The following is a 16,577-nucleotide window of genomic DNA, read 5'->3' as shown; positions in this document are numbered from 1 at the left end:
AAACTCATAGACCAGCATAGGTCCCATAGCATAAAGTCAATACTAGCCATGATTCCCAATATCATGGCTAGTACAGTGGCCACTTTTTAAAAGACATACCTCACAATCCAGCAGACAAATATGCCATTAACTGGACTAATGCTGTTAGAAGAGTCAGCTGTCACCCTTAGAAACATCCTTTAAATCTGAACACTTGAATTTAATCTCTTTTTTTCACTGAGGAGGAGGAGGAGGAGGATGGAATTAAAAGAGAATCATCTATGTACACTAGCTAAGAACCAGTTTCTTGGCATCATCATCAAAAACAAAGTAAGGGGACCCTCATACAGTCAAACCCTTGAATTTATGCATATGTCTGCACCACTAAATTGAGGAAACTGATGAGTCTAAGACAGATCTTTGAGTGAAAGTGTTTGTGTGTGTGTGTGTGTGTACGTACGTACATACATACATACATATATGTCCCACGAGTCTTAACCCTGCTAAAACACTGTATGTTAGACCACTGGATGCTATTACAGCTCCGTGAAAAGAGCCAAGTCTACGCCTTTGCCAAAGAGTGAAATTTTCCCTCAGTCTCTTAAATTCCAACCTTCCTAGCTGGAGTTTACACTTGCCTTCAGGAGGCTTGTGCAGATTCTGAAGTTCTTGAAAGTTTGACCAGAGTCCTTGTTTTCTTCCGGGAAGGAGCAGGCTTTGAACATGGGGATCTCTGAGAGCGTGGCGGGGCGCTTATTTCCGTCTAAAAGGTGTGCTTTATTCCAGGCTTCTTTGGAATTTAACCACTGGTGTTTCATTCTCTCTACATATCTCTTTTTACATTTGTTTTATAGGCAGCCTTTAGCACAATAATCTCAGTTTAGCTGTTATGTAATGTGTTGGATTAGGGACAGGGAAAAAAAACCTGGAAAAAAAGTCACTTTTTGTGAGATGGGCGGCTATACAAATTCAATAAATAAATAAGTATTTGATTTGTTCTTCTGTTTTTTTTTTAAATATAATTTTAAAAAGCTCTCTTAGTGGAAACCCTACCCAGAACTAAGGTGTTTAGGGTTGTTAGGACTGCATGTTGGGTCCTGAGGCAATTACACAAATCTCTTGTTTTCAACACTTTACAATAGGGTTTTTTTTTACAGAATAACTTTTGTAACTCTTAATTTAAAAATGGATGATTATTCTATTTGAGAAGGAAAGGAAAAAACAACAGATCTGAAAAGGACTGAAATAGAATTCTTTTCCCCCAGTCCTCTGCTTCTATCTGCAGCCCCTATATGCAGCAATAAAGCAGCTGTTTGGAGTATTTTTTTCTCCCATCACTAATGTTTCATCATATTAAATAAACGTTCATTTACATAATTTTTCCTGCTCAGGTATGGGTTAAAAAAACGAAAAGGAGAAGTAAAATGTGGGTGAGAAAGAAAGAAAACAGGTTTATTTGTAGCAATACTGTATGCCAGCCTTTCTCAACCTTTTTATCCTGGAGGAACCCTTGAAACATTTTTCAGGCCTCAGGGAACCCCTGCACATTCAGCTCAAATATAGGCCAGAAGCTACAAAATTATTTATGTATTTATTTATTTTTCAAATTTTGCCACCCCTCATCTCCCCCCCCCACCCACAAGAGGGAAGTTTACTGTAAAAACAATCAATTAAAACAATAACCATAAAATATAAATACAAATATATAAAATATAAATATAATTATCAGTGAATATTATTATATTCATTTCATGTGTAGGCCTGTATATATGCATTAACAATGTTCTTAAACTAAACATAAAGAATGAAACTTACCTCTTTAATGTGAAGTTGCCTGAATTTGAAGTATTTTTTTTTAAATGAATCATGATCTCCCAGGGAACTCCTAGTGACCTTTCATGGAACCCTGGTTAAGAAACCTTGCTGTACAAAGTTATGATTCTTGCTTGAGTGTTACACTCATTTTACTATAGAATACAGAAATAATTAATGTTATGGTTTTGTTTCTGGTTTGTCCCTAACTTGAACTGTTGAACTAGTTACTACTTTAATTTGATATCCCCTCCTCCCACTCCTTGCTTGCTTGCTGGACACATCCTTATCAAATATGATTACCAGCTATTTGGAGATAACTGGAATATTTAAATTGGAATAAATAAACAGAATATAAATAAAGTGCTGTTGGAATGTGAGACCCATGTAGACATGTCTGCATCAGGCTGTAGCCATCTGTCCTGCAGAGCCATTTGGTTTGCTCAGTTTTGTAGAACCACCTCAGAAGCCCTTATCAGTCTTACCCTTACATACTATCAGACACTCTTTTCAGATTTGGCCTCGTGAATAAATGCAAACATTTACAGCAAGTGGATGCAGCCTACTAGAGATCAATGCACAGCCTCGTGCAGAGAAAGTTACCCATCAAATTTTCTAATGCAAGAATTTAAATTAAAGCATTGGTAACACATCACTGCCTAGTTCAGTATTTCTCAACCGTGGCAGCTTGAAGATGTGTAGACTTCAGCTCCCAGAATTCCCCACATCTTCAAGCTGCCAAGGTTGAAGAAACTTTCTACTACAATCACTTCCTTCCTTTTGCTTAAGTCCATTATTCATGCATCTTGGGACAATAGAGAACAGGGTTTGATCATCTTTTGTGTGACATGTTTTCAGTTATTTGAAGAATGCCATTATACTACCTCCGTCTTCCCAAGAGTAAACATGGCCAATTCCTTCAATTTATCATTTTTCAATTTAGTTTCTAGTTCTTTCTTGTCCTTTTCCAACACATTTCAAGTTTTTCTGAATCTTTCTTTAAATGTGGTGCCCAAATGGACACAGTACTTGAGGTAAAATCCAATCAAAGCAAAATAAATTGAAATTATTACAGGTAGTCCTAGCTTAAAGACAGAAATTGGGACCAGGAACTCTGTTGCTAAGTGATGCGGTAGTAAAGTGTGATGTCACAAGACCACGCCAACTTACAATGGCAGTTCTGGCAGTTCCAGTTGCCATCATTAGGTGAATCCTGCACAGTCATTAGGCACAAAGTCACCATTTGTGACCTCCTGATGGCTACCACATTGATTTTGCTTGTTGGAAGCCAGCAGTGAAGGTTGAAATGGCGATAACATGACCACAGGATGCTGCAATGTATTTGCTGAGTGCCCAAATCACAATCGTGTGATTGCGGGGATGCTATGACAGCTACAACTACAAGGAACGGTAAGTCTCCTTGTTCAACACCATTGTAACTTCAAACATTTGCTGAATGAGGGGTTGCTGAATGAGGATTACCTGTATTGTGATTTGGAAACCTCAGGTTGATACAATTTAAATTTTCAATTTTACATCCACAGCATATACCTTACTCATTTTATGTAACTACTCCAGAGTCTTTTTCAAAAGTAGTATTATCAAGCTAAGTATCCTGTATCCTATATCTGTATTTTTTTTTCATTTCCTAAATAAAGAACATTGCATTTGCCTCTGTTAAGTTTCATGTTGTTTCTTTTAGCCTGTTTCTATAAAATATCAAGACCACTTTGAATTTTATTTCTGTCTTCTAGAGTATTAGCTACCCCACCCAATTTTGTATCATCTGAAAAATTGATAAGCATTTTCTCCACCTCTTCATCCAGGTCATTAATAAAAATATTTTAAAAGTAGGGGTTACAGGACTGAATCTTGTAGCATACCATTTTCAGTTTGATGAAAAAATATTAATGAGCACAGTTTCCAAGCCAGCTTTGTATCCACTTAATTGTCTTGCCTTCCAATCCCATGTCATTGGTTTAGTAAGCAGAATGTCATGGGGCACTCTGCCAGATGCTTTGCTGAAGTCAAGTTATATTATGTTTATCTCATTCCCACAGTCTTTTAAGGAAATTACCTAACCCCCACAAGACATAAAGGTAATCTGACAAGTCCTGCACTTGATACATCCATGTTGCTTTTTGGTAGTTACTGTACTATTTTTAAGGTGCTTACAGATCAGTCTCGAGCTAGAATCTTCTTAGGTATCAGTGTCAGAACAGCTGATCTGTAGGTTTACCCCTTTTTGAAGATAGGAACAAGATTTGCTGTTCTCTAGTCATCTTGCACTTCAGTTCTCCAAGATTGCTCAAATACAACACCAACTACTTCTTTCCATACCCTAGGACAGAGTTATATATGGGGTGTTGCATTGCATTTGTTGGCCTCCCTTGCTTCCAAACCTCTTCATCCATGCTTTAAGGGATGCCTATTGTGGGGAGGCTGTGGGAAGTTCTAGGCTCCTTTGTGATATAAACCCGTGATCAATCTAACCAAAATAAGCAAAAATTAGAGAGACAAAAATAAAGTTAGATTGAACAAGCACATGCACCTTCCTTGTTTGACAGATATTCGTGTTGCTACAAGGGACTTGTAAAAATGTTACAAAATTCATTTGATCCTATATACAGTATGGGCACCTTACTATATTACAGATACACAAAATACTTCAGAAGAGTTATGTGGTTTTTAACAAAATATTATCTGCAAATGCAAGGATCCAGTATTTATCATCTGTTATTGAATCTTGAAACTGTAACTCCAGCTATCACCTAATTGTACTAATCAGTTATAATAACTTTTAGTTTGCCAAAAACTAAACTCTCATGTTACTTATTCTCTAGGGCAGCCTTTCTCAACTTTTTGACCCTAGAGGAACCTTTGAAATATTTTTCAGGCCTGGGGGCACCCTTGCACATTTGGGCTCAAATATAGGCCAGAAGTTACAAAATTACTCTATTTGTTTCATGTGTAGGCCTGTACAGTATATATGAATTAACAGTGTTCTTAAACTAAAAATAAAGAATGAAACTTACCTCTTTAATGTGAAGTTGCCTGAATTTGAAATAAATTTTTAAATAAAATTGTGACCTCCCAGGGAACTCCTAGTGATCTCTTGTGGAACCCTAAGGTTCCACGGAACTCTGGTTTAGAAACGCTGCTCTAGGGTGTTTGTGTGTGTGTGTGTGTGTTCATGTGTGTCTATCTTGACATCTTATTACAACTATTAATCACTCTCCTTACTTTTGATTTCAGAATCTATCTAGTGACCCTGTTGGCTTTACTTATATTGCTTCGTACCTGTAGAATGAATGCAGCTCTTGATTCTAAGCCAAATATCATTCTGATGTTGGCTGATGATCTTGGAATTGGAGATATAGGCTGTTATGGTAACAGTACTATCAAGTAAGATAATCTCATATTACTTTTATATTGTTTTAAAGCTGGTTAAACAGTTTGGCAGCATGTTGTATTGTACACTGCCCAGAGTCACTTCAGGTGAGATGGGTGGCCATATAAATTTGACTGACTGACTGACTGACTGACAAATAAATAAATAAATAAATAAATAAATCTAAACAATTTTGGTGATTCTATCTGGATGTTTCATTTTATTTTACTTGTATCTACTGCATTAAGCCTTATTTGTGTCTATTCATTAAGCGTTATGCTTAAACAGCAACATTGTGTGATGATTTAATATTTTACATATTGCTTTGATGTGCCTCAGTTGTCACACTTAGGTCTTCTTATATATATATGCATAGAGTCACACACAATCCACAGCCTTCCCAACTGAATACTCTTCAGATGTGTTTGATTTCAGCTCCCATAATTGCAAGTGAGAGTTACTTTCTATTTTATCTTTTGTTTAGCTGCACTTAAACCTCTTTCAGAGCTTAGGAGCTTTCTGAATAATTTTCAGAAAGTAAATGTATACTCTCATAGATTTAAATGTCAGCTACTTTAAATATTTCAAGTCGATGTCTATTTTCACCCAATATGCTAGTTTATACATGTTAAACTCTATGATATACTGAACAAGCCTGGTTCTGAAATAACCCTGAGCCATAATGTGTTTACACATCACATGAAGTCAAAAACAAATAATATAGTGACTTAGCAAGATGTGAAACCCAGTCTTTAAAATTTCCCTTGAAACATTGTCTTTAGGAAATGTAAGAAAAACATGAGTTGTTTTTAATCTGTATTTTAGGGGAGAAGTCAAATATAGAACAGTTTCAGGCCATTTTTTGAGTATTCTGACGCAGGACCTTCCTTGAATGGTAGGAGCTGAAAGCAATTTGGGGCAAAGCATTTTTCTGTTCTTTTTTTTTTACTGCTTTTCTCCTCCGTTGTCCTTGATATGCTGAAGTTATTTGTTTTAGTCCTGAGAACAAGTGTCCTCTGGATCTTTCCAACCAACCCCTTCTCCCTATACATTTTTCCCTCTTTCTACCCTCAGAGCTGTGAATGGTGATGCAGCTGGATGCCACCATATGGAGAATGTTTCCAAGGGCAATGTGCTTCTTCAGCCATAGATTTTGCACTCCATAAGAGGAGAAATATACGCTATATCTTAGAGATCCTTTCTCCCCAAGGAATATACATTTGATGTCTTTAAGATTTAAAGACAGCAGAGGTATAGATATTTTAGTGTAGTGATCAGCAGACCAGCCCCACATAGATAGACACAACTTCCAACCTAGTGGGTTCTTCAACAGCTAGAGCAGCTCTGTGTGTGGCTGAAAGTACAAACATGGCAGGCAAATCATTATGGCTATTGTTACATATGACAGGATTTGGTAAATTCATTGTTTTTACTTGTTTTTCTATGACTCGAATCGAATTATCCATTCAATCATATCCGACCCTTGGTGGTTCCATAAGCCAGCTCTCTCCATGATTTCCTATGAATAGTTCCTTCTTAATTACCTACTTATATTAACATTTCCTATTATTATTGTAGGACCCCTAACATTGACCAGCTAGCTAAGGAAGGAGTGAAACTTACTCAGCATATTGCGGCAGCCTCACTTTGTACACCAAGCAGAACGGCTTTTCTGACTGGCAGATATCCCATTAGATCAGGTAGAGTGTTTTTGTTGGATGAATAAAATTACATAAACCAAAAAGTGATAAAGGATTTAAGGAATGGGGCTACCATAACATTTAAAACAACTGGGAAAATGGAAAGGTATTTGATGCCACAAGGGCTAAGATAACAACATTGGTACTGGCAGACACCATGACGGAGAACATGCTGTAATGTTCATCAGTGTCCTTGTTTGGGGAAGGCATTCCCAAGAAAACCCTGCCTGGCAGCATCCTTAAAATCTGTAGGGAGCCTGACCTTTTAAAATAATTTCATTCAATCTTTAAAATGTTAACCCTTGCAATATGGTGCGGCTTTTGCATGATTGTTTTAGCTCTGTGGCATGTATGGCTGTCTCTTACGTGGTCCTTCGGGTATCCTGATCTTCAATTCTCTATTATTGTTAAGGTCAAAAGTATACACAGTTCTGTAGTCTACCACTATGCTATATATTGCACATGCCTAGTACATATGCGGTCATTGCCCCATTATATAGACATCTGTAGCTCATTAACGGAAAAAGGAATGGAAAGAACGCAAGTTCTAAAAAGTTAATAGCTGCTGTTGTCACTAATTTCTGCTTCTTTTCTACAGCAGTCAACATACAGTATTTTATTGTTCTGAGCAGATCAGGGGAGGGGTAGGAGGAGCTGGGAGTGGAGATATAGGATCTTTCTCTCCTTCTTAGCTTCAAGTGACACCTGTCTTGTCCAAATAATTGGACTATGGGGAAAATGTGGGCATAATGATCTGGTGCTAGTGAAGAGTGCCAGCCAGCCCACACCTCCAATGATTCTCTTCTCATATCTTGTAAAGGAATTTAGAGACCAAGTGAGAGAAGTTATGAGAGAACCATTAAGGAGGGACTTGAACCAGTGATTACACAGTCCAGGGATTGAAGCCCAGCATGAGAAAGAAACTCAAAATAATCCCACCTAGATTTTGTTTAGTATAAAATGGGATCAGAAAGAAACTTGGACAGGCTTTCAAGATTCCTACACCGGGGATTGGACTTGGTATTTAAATGGGTCCTTTTAACTGTGATTTTATAATCCATGCATATACAGGCTTTCTTTCTCCTTGACTGTACCTTTTACCTAGCATTCCTTCTAAGAACATCTCCATCTGTTTTCGCCAGATGATTTAAGACTATAATCACCAACTTCTAAAGCAGCATGGGCTTTAGCTGGGGGCTGGTCATTTTGGTTGAGAACTCTAGGAGTCATTATCCTAATTAATCTGAAAGAAGAAGGTTGGAGAAGGTTGGTCTACTGATTTTGCAATCTAATCTAAGATTCGTGTTCCATCTGGATCACTTGTAATAATTGGTAGATGTTATAGAATGTGTTTTCTCCCCACACAAACAATTATACATAACAGATATTGAGAAAAAACAATGCAAATACTGTACTTGTACTTTCTTCTCAGTAATTGATGAATCCCATGCAAATTTACTGTTTTGCCTTCATGTGTTGCTCCAATCAGTAGAGTGAACAGAGTATAAATGTCATGAAGACATTAAACATTTAAACTTTTCAGATTTTCCCTTTTATTTTAAAGGGCAAGTCATATCTTATGTTTTCCTATCTTGGTGTACTCTGAGCTGCTGCTTATTACATAGTATAATATATGCAGAAGCCCTGAGTAAATGGGGAGTTCCATGAGTACATTCACTCATTGAATTTGTAAAGCTGGATATATGTATATTTTATCCAGATTTGGCCTCTTAGGAAATAGCAATCACCTTCTGCAACAGATTACAGGAAAAATGAATTTGTCTTTGCAGGCATGGCTTCAGCAAATGCCTATCGGGCTCTGCAGTGGAATGCTGGCTCAGGAGGATTGCCAGTCAATGAGACAACTTTTGCCAAGATGCTGCATCAGCAAGGCTATGCCACTGGCCTGATAGGTTTGTAGAAAGTTATTAGTCTCTGTATTGAAGATCTGGGTACAAAAATCAATACTAAGACTCAGATGCAGAATCTATGCATCAGATAAAACATTTCTGTATCAGGAAATGCAAATATTTCTCTGCCTACCATTTTTTTTTATTCTAAGTCATACAAAGTAGAGGCATCTTTAATATAATGTTGTAGGCCTAGTCCAATAAGACTTTATTCTGAAAATAGCAATTTGGATTCTCTTTAAATTGCATGTTCTGACCTCTAATTCTAGATGTATTTTGAAATAATGATATAGCAGCATAAACAGGCATTGCTTTATTTATTTGTTTCTTAGGCCTAAAAGTATAAAGACAGAAATGCCATGTGAGCTCTAGCTATTGTACTAACTGCTTCTTCTTCTGCCAACCTACCCTCAGTTTGCATGTTATGGGATTTGAGAATTAATAATACCTGTGCAAGAGGTTGGCAACCTTTTTGTGTGAGAAGAAGGAGGAGGTGGTTGCATGGGATTGTGATGCTTTCACACAAGATTGCTGCAAGGTTACAAGATTTGGGCAAAAAAATAATGATTTTGGGCAAATGGCTAGGGAGCCTCTTGGAAGTCTACTGGGTACCAGTGTGCTGATTCCTGATTTTTAAATTGGTATAGTTTTCAGTGATTAGACCAGTGTTTCTCAACCTTAGCAACTTTAAGACACGTGGACTTCAACTCCCAGAATTCCCCAGCCAGCCTTGTATAATTATACATTAATACATTATTAACTGTATAATAATTATACATTATTGTATAATTGTAACACTATTACTCTGTTTATAAATCATATGTTTTGTCATTTGAGCACCTCTATGAGGTAAAAGTATCCATACCTACTGTCTGTAAATTATATCTATTTAATCTTTAAGACCTGTAAAAACTTTGTTTCACACTATGAAGTAGTTTTTCCTCTCTGAAACAGATGAGTATTGTGATGAATTGCATATTTACTTTCCATAAAACTTGCAAGATCTTCTGGGTCCAAACACCTTAATGATCTAAGTTAGCATAAGGCAAGATGTACATAGTCTATTGACCCGCAGCAGAGTAATAGAATAACATAACTGGCCATAAACAGAGTGGCAAGACAACTTCAAGTTTTGCATGTGTGGATATGAGCATTGTGAGGAACAAGCCTAAATTCTACAATTTAGTCATTTAAGCATGCTCATGTTTCAACAAAAATAGAGAAAAAAGAGAGGAAGGGACAGACGGAGAAAGAGAACAGATGTAGTTTCTTATGCATTTCAGAGATGCTTTTATCAGAGGATGAAAATAGATGTGTATGGAATGATACCAATCCAAATCAAATTGATTAAATCAAATTAAATGTGTAACGATAATTACATGTTTTCTTCTGGTGGCATAGTAATATGAGATATTTTGTAAGAGGTTTCACTAAATCCTAACAAAATTCTGGGAAATTAAAAGAAACTGCCTGATAACTGATTTACATTTGGAATTAATCCTAAAATCATTAAATTTAGCATTGGCTGCATATTTGTCATAGAACTCCTAAAATATATATAATGTCTTCTCAAGTGTCTTGACTTTATATTCTAGTTCTCTGTGTAAGCAAGAGTATATCCTTTAGAAGGGGGTAGTGCAAGGCATCCACTCTTAGTTATATCTGTGAACAACAGGATCATCAAGCACAATCTTTGTCATTTTTAATTTAGCTCTGATTTAAATGGCATTGGGGGGCATTTTGGGAGTACTGTGTTCTGGGTTTCTCCAAAAGTATGGTGAAAACAAATTCAGACTAAATAATACTTTCCACTTTGATTTTCAGGGAAATGGCATCAAGGCCTGAACTGCGATACTGTCAAGGATTATTGCCACCATCCTTTGAATCATGGCTTTGATTATTTTTATGGCATGCCCTTCACACTTTTCAACAGCTGTCGGGATAACAAACCTCCAGAACTGGAAGGAGCCTTCCTAGCTAAGCTATGGTTTTATACTCAGCTCATTGCCTTTGCAGTACTCACGCTTCTCATTGGAAAAATTAGTGGGTTGGTGTCCATTCCTTGGAAAGTGGTCATCTTCTTTGCTTTGTTTGATTTCCTATTTTTTGCTTCATGGTTCTCCAGCTATGGCTTTGTGAAATACTGGAATTGTATCTTGATGCGCAACTACAGCATTACTGAACAACCTATGAAACTGGAAAGAACAACTTTTCTTTTACTAAAGGAAGCACTTTCATTTATTCAGAGGTAATAAATAGATCTACTGAAATATCAAACACCAAAAGTATTGAAATTTACTAAATGGAACCTAAATGTGATCCTTTTATTTGTTTCTTTAAGCAAGAAACACAAGCCCTTTCTCCTGTTTGTTTCATTTCTGCATGTCCACACACCTCTGTTTACAACTGAAAAATTTCTTGGAAAGAGCAAGCATGGTATGTATGGAGACCATGTAGAAGAACTGGACTGGTTAGTAGGTGAGTTGCTTCTCTTGCTATAGAACAGAGTTAAACCATTCTCAAGAAGGATTCCAATATGGTTAATCTACCATAATAGAGCTGTCTACCCTTTGGTTATCTCTTTTTTGGACAGTAATATTGTCCAGAATTCTTAATTTATTTCTGAACACTTAAACGAAAAAATAAACAATTGGGCTACCATTTCTTGTGGCTGGGAGGTGGGAACATGTTATTTATGTACTTAAATTTTAAGACGTAATTGTGTGTCCTGCCTCAGTCCTGCAGTTTGTTACTTTCCTAATAGAATAGACATGTCTTCTTAGGGTTGTGGTCAGGATAGAAACTTTCCTGAATGGTACCACATACAGGAAGGTTAATGCTGCTATTACAATTTAGACTTGGCTCATCTGTTCTGCTTTAGTTGGGTGCATATCTAGTGAGTAACCAACCTCTTAAAACACACACAGCACTGCATACTGTATATAGCCTGAATCTAGTCTAAGAAGCACCATATGAGTAGGTAACCAAGATTTCTGCCAGATGAGCTAGGTCTCCATTTGCATCTAAGCAGGGCACAAACATGACTGGCTTAATTATTCCTTAACTATACTATGTTAAAGTAGTAATTCCCCCTGTACTATGACACCATCCAACACAACCTCAAGGGATATAAAAATCTATTAAGCTTTGTGTGGTGGTCTCTCATGAAGGATACACAGGCTGCAAGTTTTCTCAGGATGAGAGCTTGTGGTCTCATGAAGAATGTAGGAAGAATGCACAGACACAACTTCCTCGGGATGAGAGCTTGTGGTCTCTCATGAAGAATATACACGACACACAGTTTCTTGGGATGAGAGCCCCGATTCAAGCCGTAAGCTCTCTTTTATTATTCTCCCAGTTAAGCAAGTGCACTAAAACAGTAATTCACATAGCAGAAGGCTGATTGGTCTAAATAGCAATGCATACCTCATGTAACCCCCCTGATAGCCTCCTGGCACAGCTCAGGTTACAGCTCCTGTTGCCTTGTGAGGAAAGTTTTTGCTACAACCTTATCCACTATGGAAGTTCAAGGAAGGTTCAGTGTAAATAAACATCTCGCACAGCTGTCGTGGTTTGCCAACCAACAACATAGCATACAATGCTCTCTACAGCTTTGTCACTCATAACCTTAGAGAAGAGTTGGGTGACTAGGAACAGTTTCACAGAGGACTGCCAGACTTCACGCCAAACCTAGCAATACATCTCTACCCAACTGTACACTAAGTAGCTACTTGCAGAAGATATTGCACAGCTAGATCAGGGACTTTTCAGATCCAGGGTTTCATTCCTAGGCTTTTTTCTCCCACATGTTAGAGTTAACAGATTCCTGGCTGTTGGATGCCCAGCCTTGAAGATTGACATCTGCTCTGTGTTTCATCTGGCCTTAGCCTGAAGTTTGCCAGCTTCAAGGCTTACAAAGACAGTTATGTGATCAGAAGACCGTTTCACACAGGGAGGGATTTTCTGGGATTTTCTGATAATTTCCCTCTGCAGTGGCCATCTCTTGTGCTCTTATCAAACGTGATGCAAAGGTCCCATTGTTCAAGAGCAGTATTTGATAAATCCTTTGAGCTTCAGAAAAAAGGAAAGTGTTTCATGATTGGAATTCACAAATAATATTGTGGATCTAAGATAGAGGATCTAAGATAGAGATGGCAATTTTACAGGATTGCTTTGAGGAAATAATGTGTTTGTGAGTTCAGGGAAGTATGGTGAGCACTATGAATATTTAAAACATTACTTTTGTTACTCTTTGAATACTTCTTGTATAATTGTATATAAGGTGGATCTTTTTTTTCTCTCTCCATGCAGGTCAGATTCTTAATGCCATTGACAAGCAAGGCTTGCGAAATAGCACATTTATCTACTTTGCTTCAGACCATGGAGGCCACCTGGAAAGCCAAGAAGGAACAATACAGCTCGGAGGTTGGAATGGCATCTATAAAGGTAAATAATACAGTAAGATTGTCAGCCTGCCTAACCAGAATGTTGAAGGTTATTCTTCTTCTAGCTGTATACCAGGAGCAGGTACATAAGTGTACCCAATGATGTGCAAAGTGAACATTTCTTTTTTCATTTATAGCCTGTGTAGTTACACCTCAAGAAGCTATTAAATATGATGGAAAACTATACACATGAACTGTATCTGATTACTTTTAGCACAATAGATATTACAAGCATGAATGTGTAAAGTAATAGGAGTAAAAAGTGATTCAAATTATAATTGAAACCCAGATGAAGCTGAGCATTTGGAAGCATAATGATTAGTTTCCATTGATTTTCAGACACTTCAGCTCAAATGAGTTCTGAATTTTTAAGTTGCCATATTAGTGGCTTACAACTGTGTCTGTTTCAGTCTCTTGCCGTATGGTTGTCACTAATCTTTGAAATGTTTGGAGGAGTTTGGGAATGCTGCTTCTTTCCAGGCCACTGTTCTGATACTTGATCTCCAAAATGAGATCAAACACAATTCTCTGTAATTGTATGTAAAATTACAAGCCAGTTTACTGTGCCTGTCTGTTTCTGCTAATAGCTGCAGTTATCTTGTGTCCATAACACAGGGGGCAAAGGAATGGGAGGCTGGGATGGAGGAATCCGTGTTCCAGGCATAGTTCGGTGGCCAGGGATCCTGCCGGCAAATACTGTCCTTGATGAACCGACAAGCCTCATGGATATTTTTCCCACGGTGATTCATTTGGCTGGAAAAGATGTGCCACAAGACAGGTATAGAGCCTGTATTCTGACTTTTACCCTGTATACCTAAGTTTAAATTATTCATAAGTGATCCATCAGGAGGAGGCTAGAAGAGTTTCTCCATTAGAGTATACAACTTAATCTTATTTCTTCTGTCCTTCCTTTGAAATCAACCTGAACTAGTGTGCAGTGTCCAGATATCTTTCCTAAAATGGTACTCTAAAGAAATTGCTCTTTGCCATTTACTGGAATCTCTTAAGCCCGGAGACAAAATTTCCAGTCCATCTAATGCATCAACTAGGATTCTGAGTCTTACATGGAATGTGATTGTACATGTGCTGTGAGCACCTTCTGCACTTTCTTTGTAATACTGATGATACTGTAAAGCTGTTTTCTTTCTGTCTGTCCCATTTTGTGCTGTTTGGAAAAGTTAATGTATTTATGTATTTTAATTAATTCTTCACTCCCCTGCTGAACACTGAAACACAATTTTGTCTACCGCACAACATGTTTAAAGTATTTTTGAAGTGGCAAACACTATGAAAATTACTCTTCACCTCTAAACAATTATTTGTATTTTTAGGAAGATTCTGTTCAGTTTCTTTTTAAAAAATATTGTTCTTTTAATATTTTCCTTTAAAATATAAGCTCTACCTAAACAAATACCTATTTTAACAACTTGCTGGAGAAAAAAATATTATAAACTAAATTTCTTTCAGGATGCTGTTAACATAGATTTGATCATGTCAGCCTGTTTATAGGATTTAATTTATTTACTGTTTGTTGACTTCTGTTTCCTGTATCACTATAGAATAATTGATGGGAGAAATCTTCTGCCTTTATTGCAACAAAAAGTTAAACACTCAGAACATGAATTCCTGTTTCATTACTGTGGGACTTATTTACATGCAGTTCGCTGGCATCAAAAAGATAGTGAGTACAAAGAATTCTCCTGCATTTGAAAATGTCCCTCCATAAATACATACCTACATACCACCAGTGTAGTATTTGTTTAGTCACCAATGCAGCAATAATGGTTGAAGACCATAACTAACTCAAATTATTTTACTACATTTAGGGAGAGGATAGAGTGAATGTAGACAAAACTTGTAGACAAAACAAGTCCAGTAAGAAACAGGAGGGAACAAATAAAGCTGGTAATCATCTATCCTACAAAGTAATTCCTAAGGCGAATGTGTAAATAACTTAATACTACTTTGTATATGAGAAAATGACCAGAACAAATGTGAAAGAGTTATTTCATGGATGGGTTTATTTATTTGTTTGTTTGTTTGTTTTATTTATTTATTTGTCAAATTTTTATCACCGCCTATCTCCCCACTAAGGAGGAGTGTGGCTGTGATTTGTTGAAGAAGCCATGGTTTACACATGACAATGACAGGCTTCATACAACAGACTAAAGTCAAATCCAAACAAACCATGTTGAGGCTTAGTACAACATGTAAACCACATTTGTACCCTGTGCAAAGAGCTTTTGCACATGATATATACAGTTTGTGTAGGCATGCATATTTTTTTGGTATTGTCAAGGAATTTTGGTTTGATTTCTGAAATGAAAATAAATCTATATATGCTTCATATCCCATCATCTTCATAAATATTTTAATACTGTGTGGTTTTTGTTTTGTTTTGTTTCTACCAGGTGGTGCTTTATGGAAGGCTCATTATGTGACACCAGTATTCTCCCCTAAAGATGCAGGAGGTTGTTATGAAAGAGGAATCTGTCCATGTTCTGGAGAAGGTGTCATCCATCATGTTCCTCCTCTGCTGTTCGATCTCTCAAGAGATCCATCAGAGGCGATGCCTTTGTCAGGGGCCACTGAACCTCTGTTTCAGATAATTATAAAGAAAATAGATAAGGCTGTGGAAGAGCATCGCAAAACTCTCAGCCCCGTCCCACAACAGCTGTCTTTCTACAACATCATCTGGAAACCATGGCTCCAGCCATGCTGTGGGACATTTCCATTCTGTTGGTGCGACAAGGAGGATGCTAGTGTCCATTCAAATTAATGTAAACTAGCCAAAAAACAAAAAATCTGTTACATGAAAATTAACTTTAAAACTATTTATAATGGGACTTCAAATATTTATTGGAAATGTGAACAACAAGAAGAGACTTTTTATCATCTTTGGTGGACGTATAAAAACGCTAAAAAAAATTGGACTCAAATACTCCAGAAGATTTTAAAGATTAATATACAATCAAAACCAGAGACATTTCTTTTGGGACTGGTGGATAAACAATAGGAGAAATCATATGGAACTTTGTTTTTTTATATATGATAACTGCTGTGAGACTTTTATGTGCTCAAAGGTGGAAAGACTCAATATTACCTACCAAGGAAGAATGGATGGTAAAGTAAATGGAGTTGGCTGAGATGGTGAAATTGACAGCTTTGATTTGAGAAACGACATTGACTAATTTTATGGCAAACTGGAAGCCCCTTTTGGACTTTTTGCGTGAAACAAATTATGATATACGGATTTGATGATTAATAATATTAGTTGACAATATAAAAAATGAATGTTATGTTGTAACCTTAGAGTAAGAGTTTAATGTAAATTTTACTT

The 16,577-nt window shown here is 36.9% G+C and overlaps 2 protein-coding genes across 2 annotated transcripts in view; both read left to right on the top strand.

Moving 5' to 3' along the window:
* Nucleotides 1–16,577, top strand: part of LOC134498783 (arylsulfatase H-like) — a 76,599-nt gene that overhangs the window by 36,852 nt on the left and 23,170 nt on the right. The window lies entirely within an intron of this gene.
* LOC134498784 (arylsulfatase D-like) lies at nucleotides 565–16,286 on the top strand. The gene is made up of 10 exons (XM_063305061.1): nucleotides 565–749; nucleotides 5,047–5,196; nucleotides 6,761–6,882; nucleotides 8,673–8,795; nucleotides 10,617–11,040; nucleotides 11,134–11,270; nucleotides 13,104–13,238; nucleotides 13,853–14,015; nucleotides 14,797–14,918; nucleotides 15,649–16,286. The coding sequence occupies exons 1-10, from the start codon at nucleotides 703–705 to the stop codon at nucleotides 16,014–16,016; spliced, it is 1,791 nt and encodes a 596-aa protein (XP_063161131.1). The 5' UTR covers nucleotides 565–702; the 3' UTR covers nucleotides 16,017–16,286.

The sequence above is a fragment of the Candoia aspera genome, chromosome 5 (assembly GCF_035149785.1).
Source record: "Candoia aspera isolate rCanAsp1 chromosome 5, rCanAsp1.hap2, whole genome shotgun sequence".
Classification (NCBI taxonomy): Eukaryota; Metazoa; Chordata; class Lepidosauria; order Squamata; family Boidae; genus Candoia; species Candoia aspera.
This window is presented reverse-complemented; position numbering and strand designations above follow the sequence as displayed.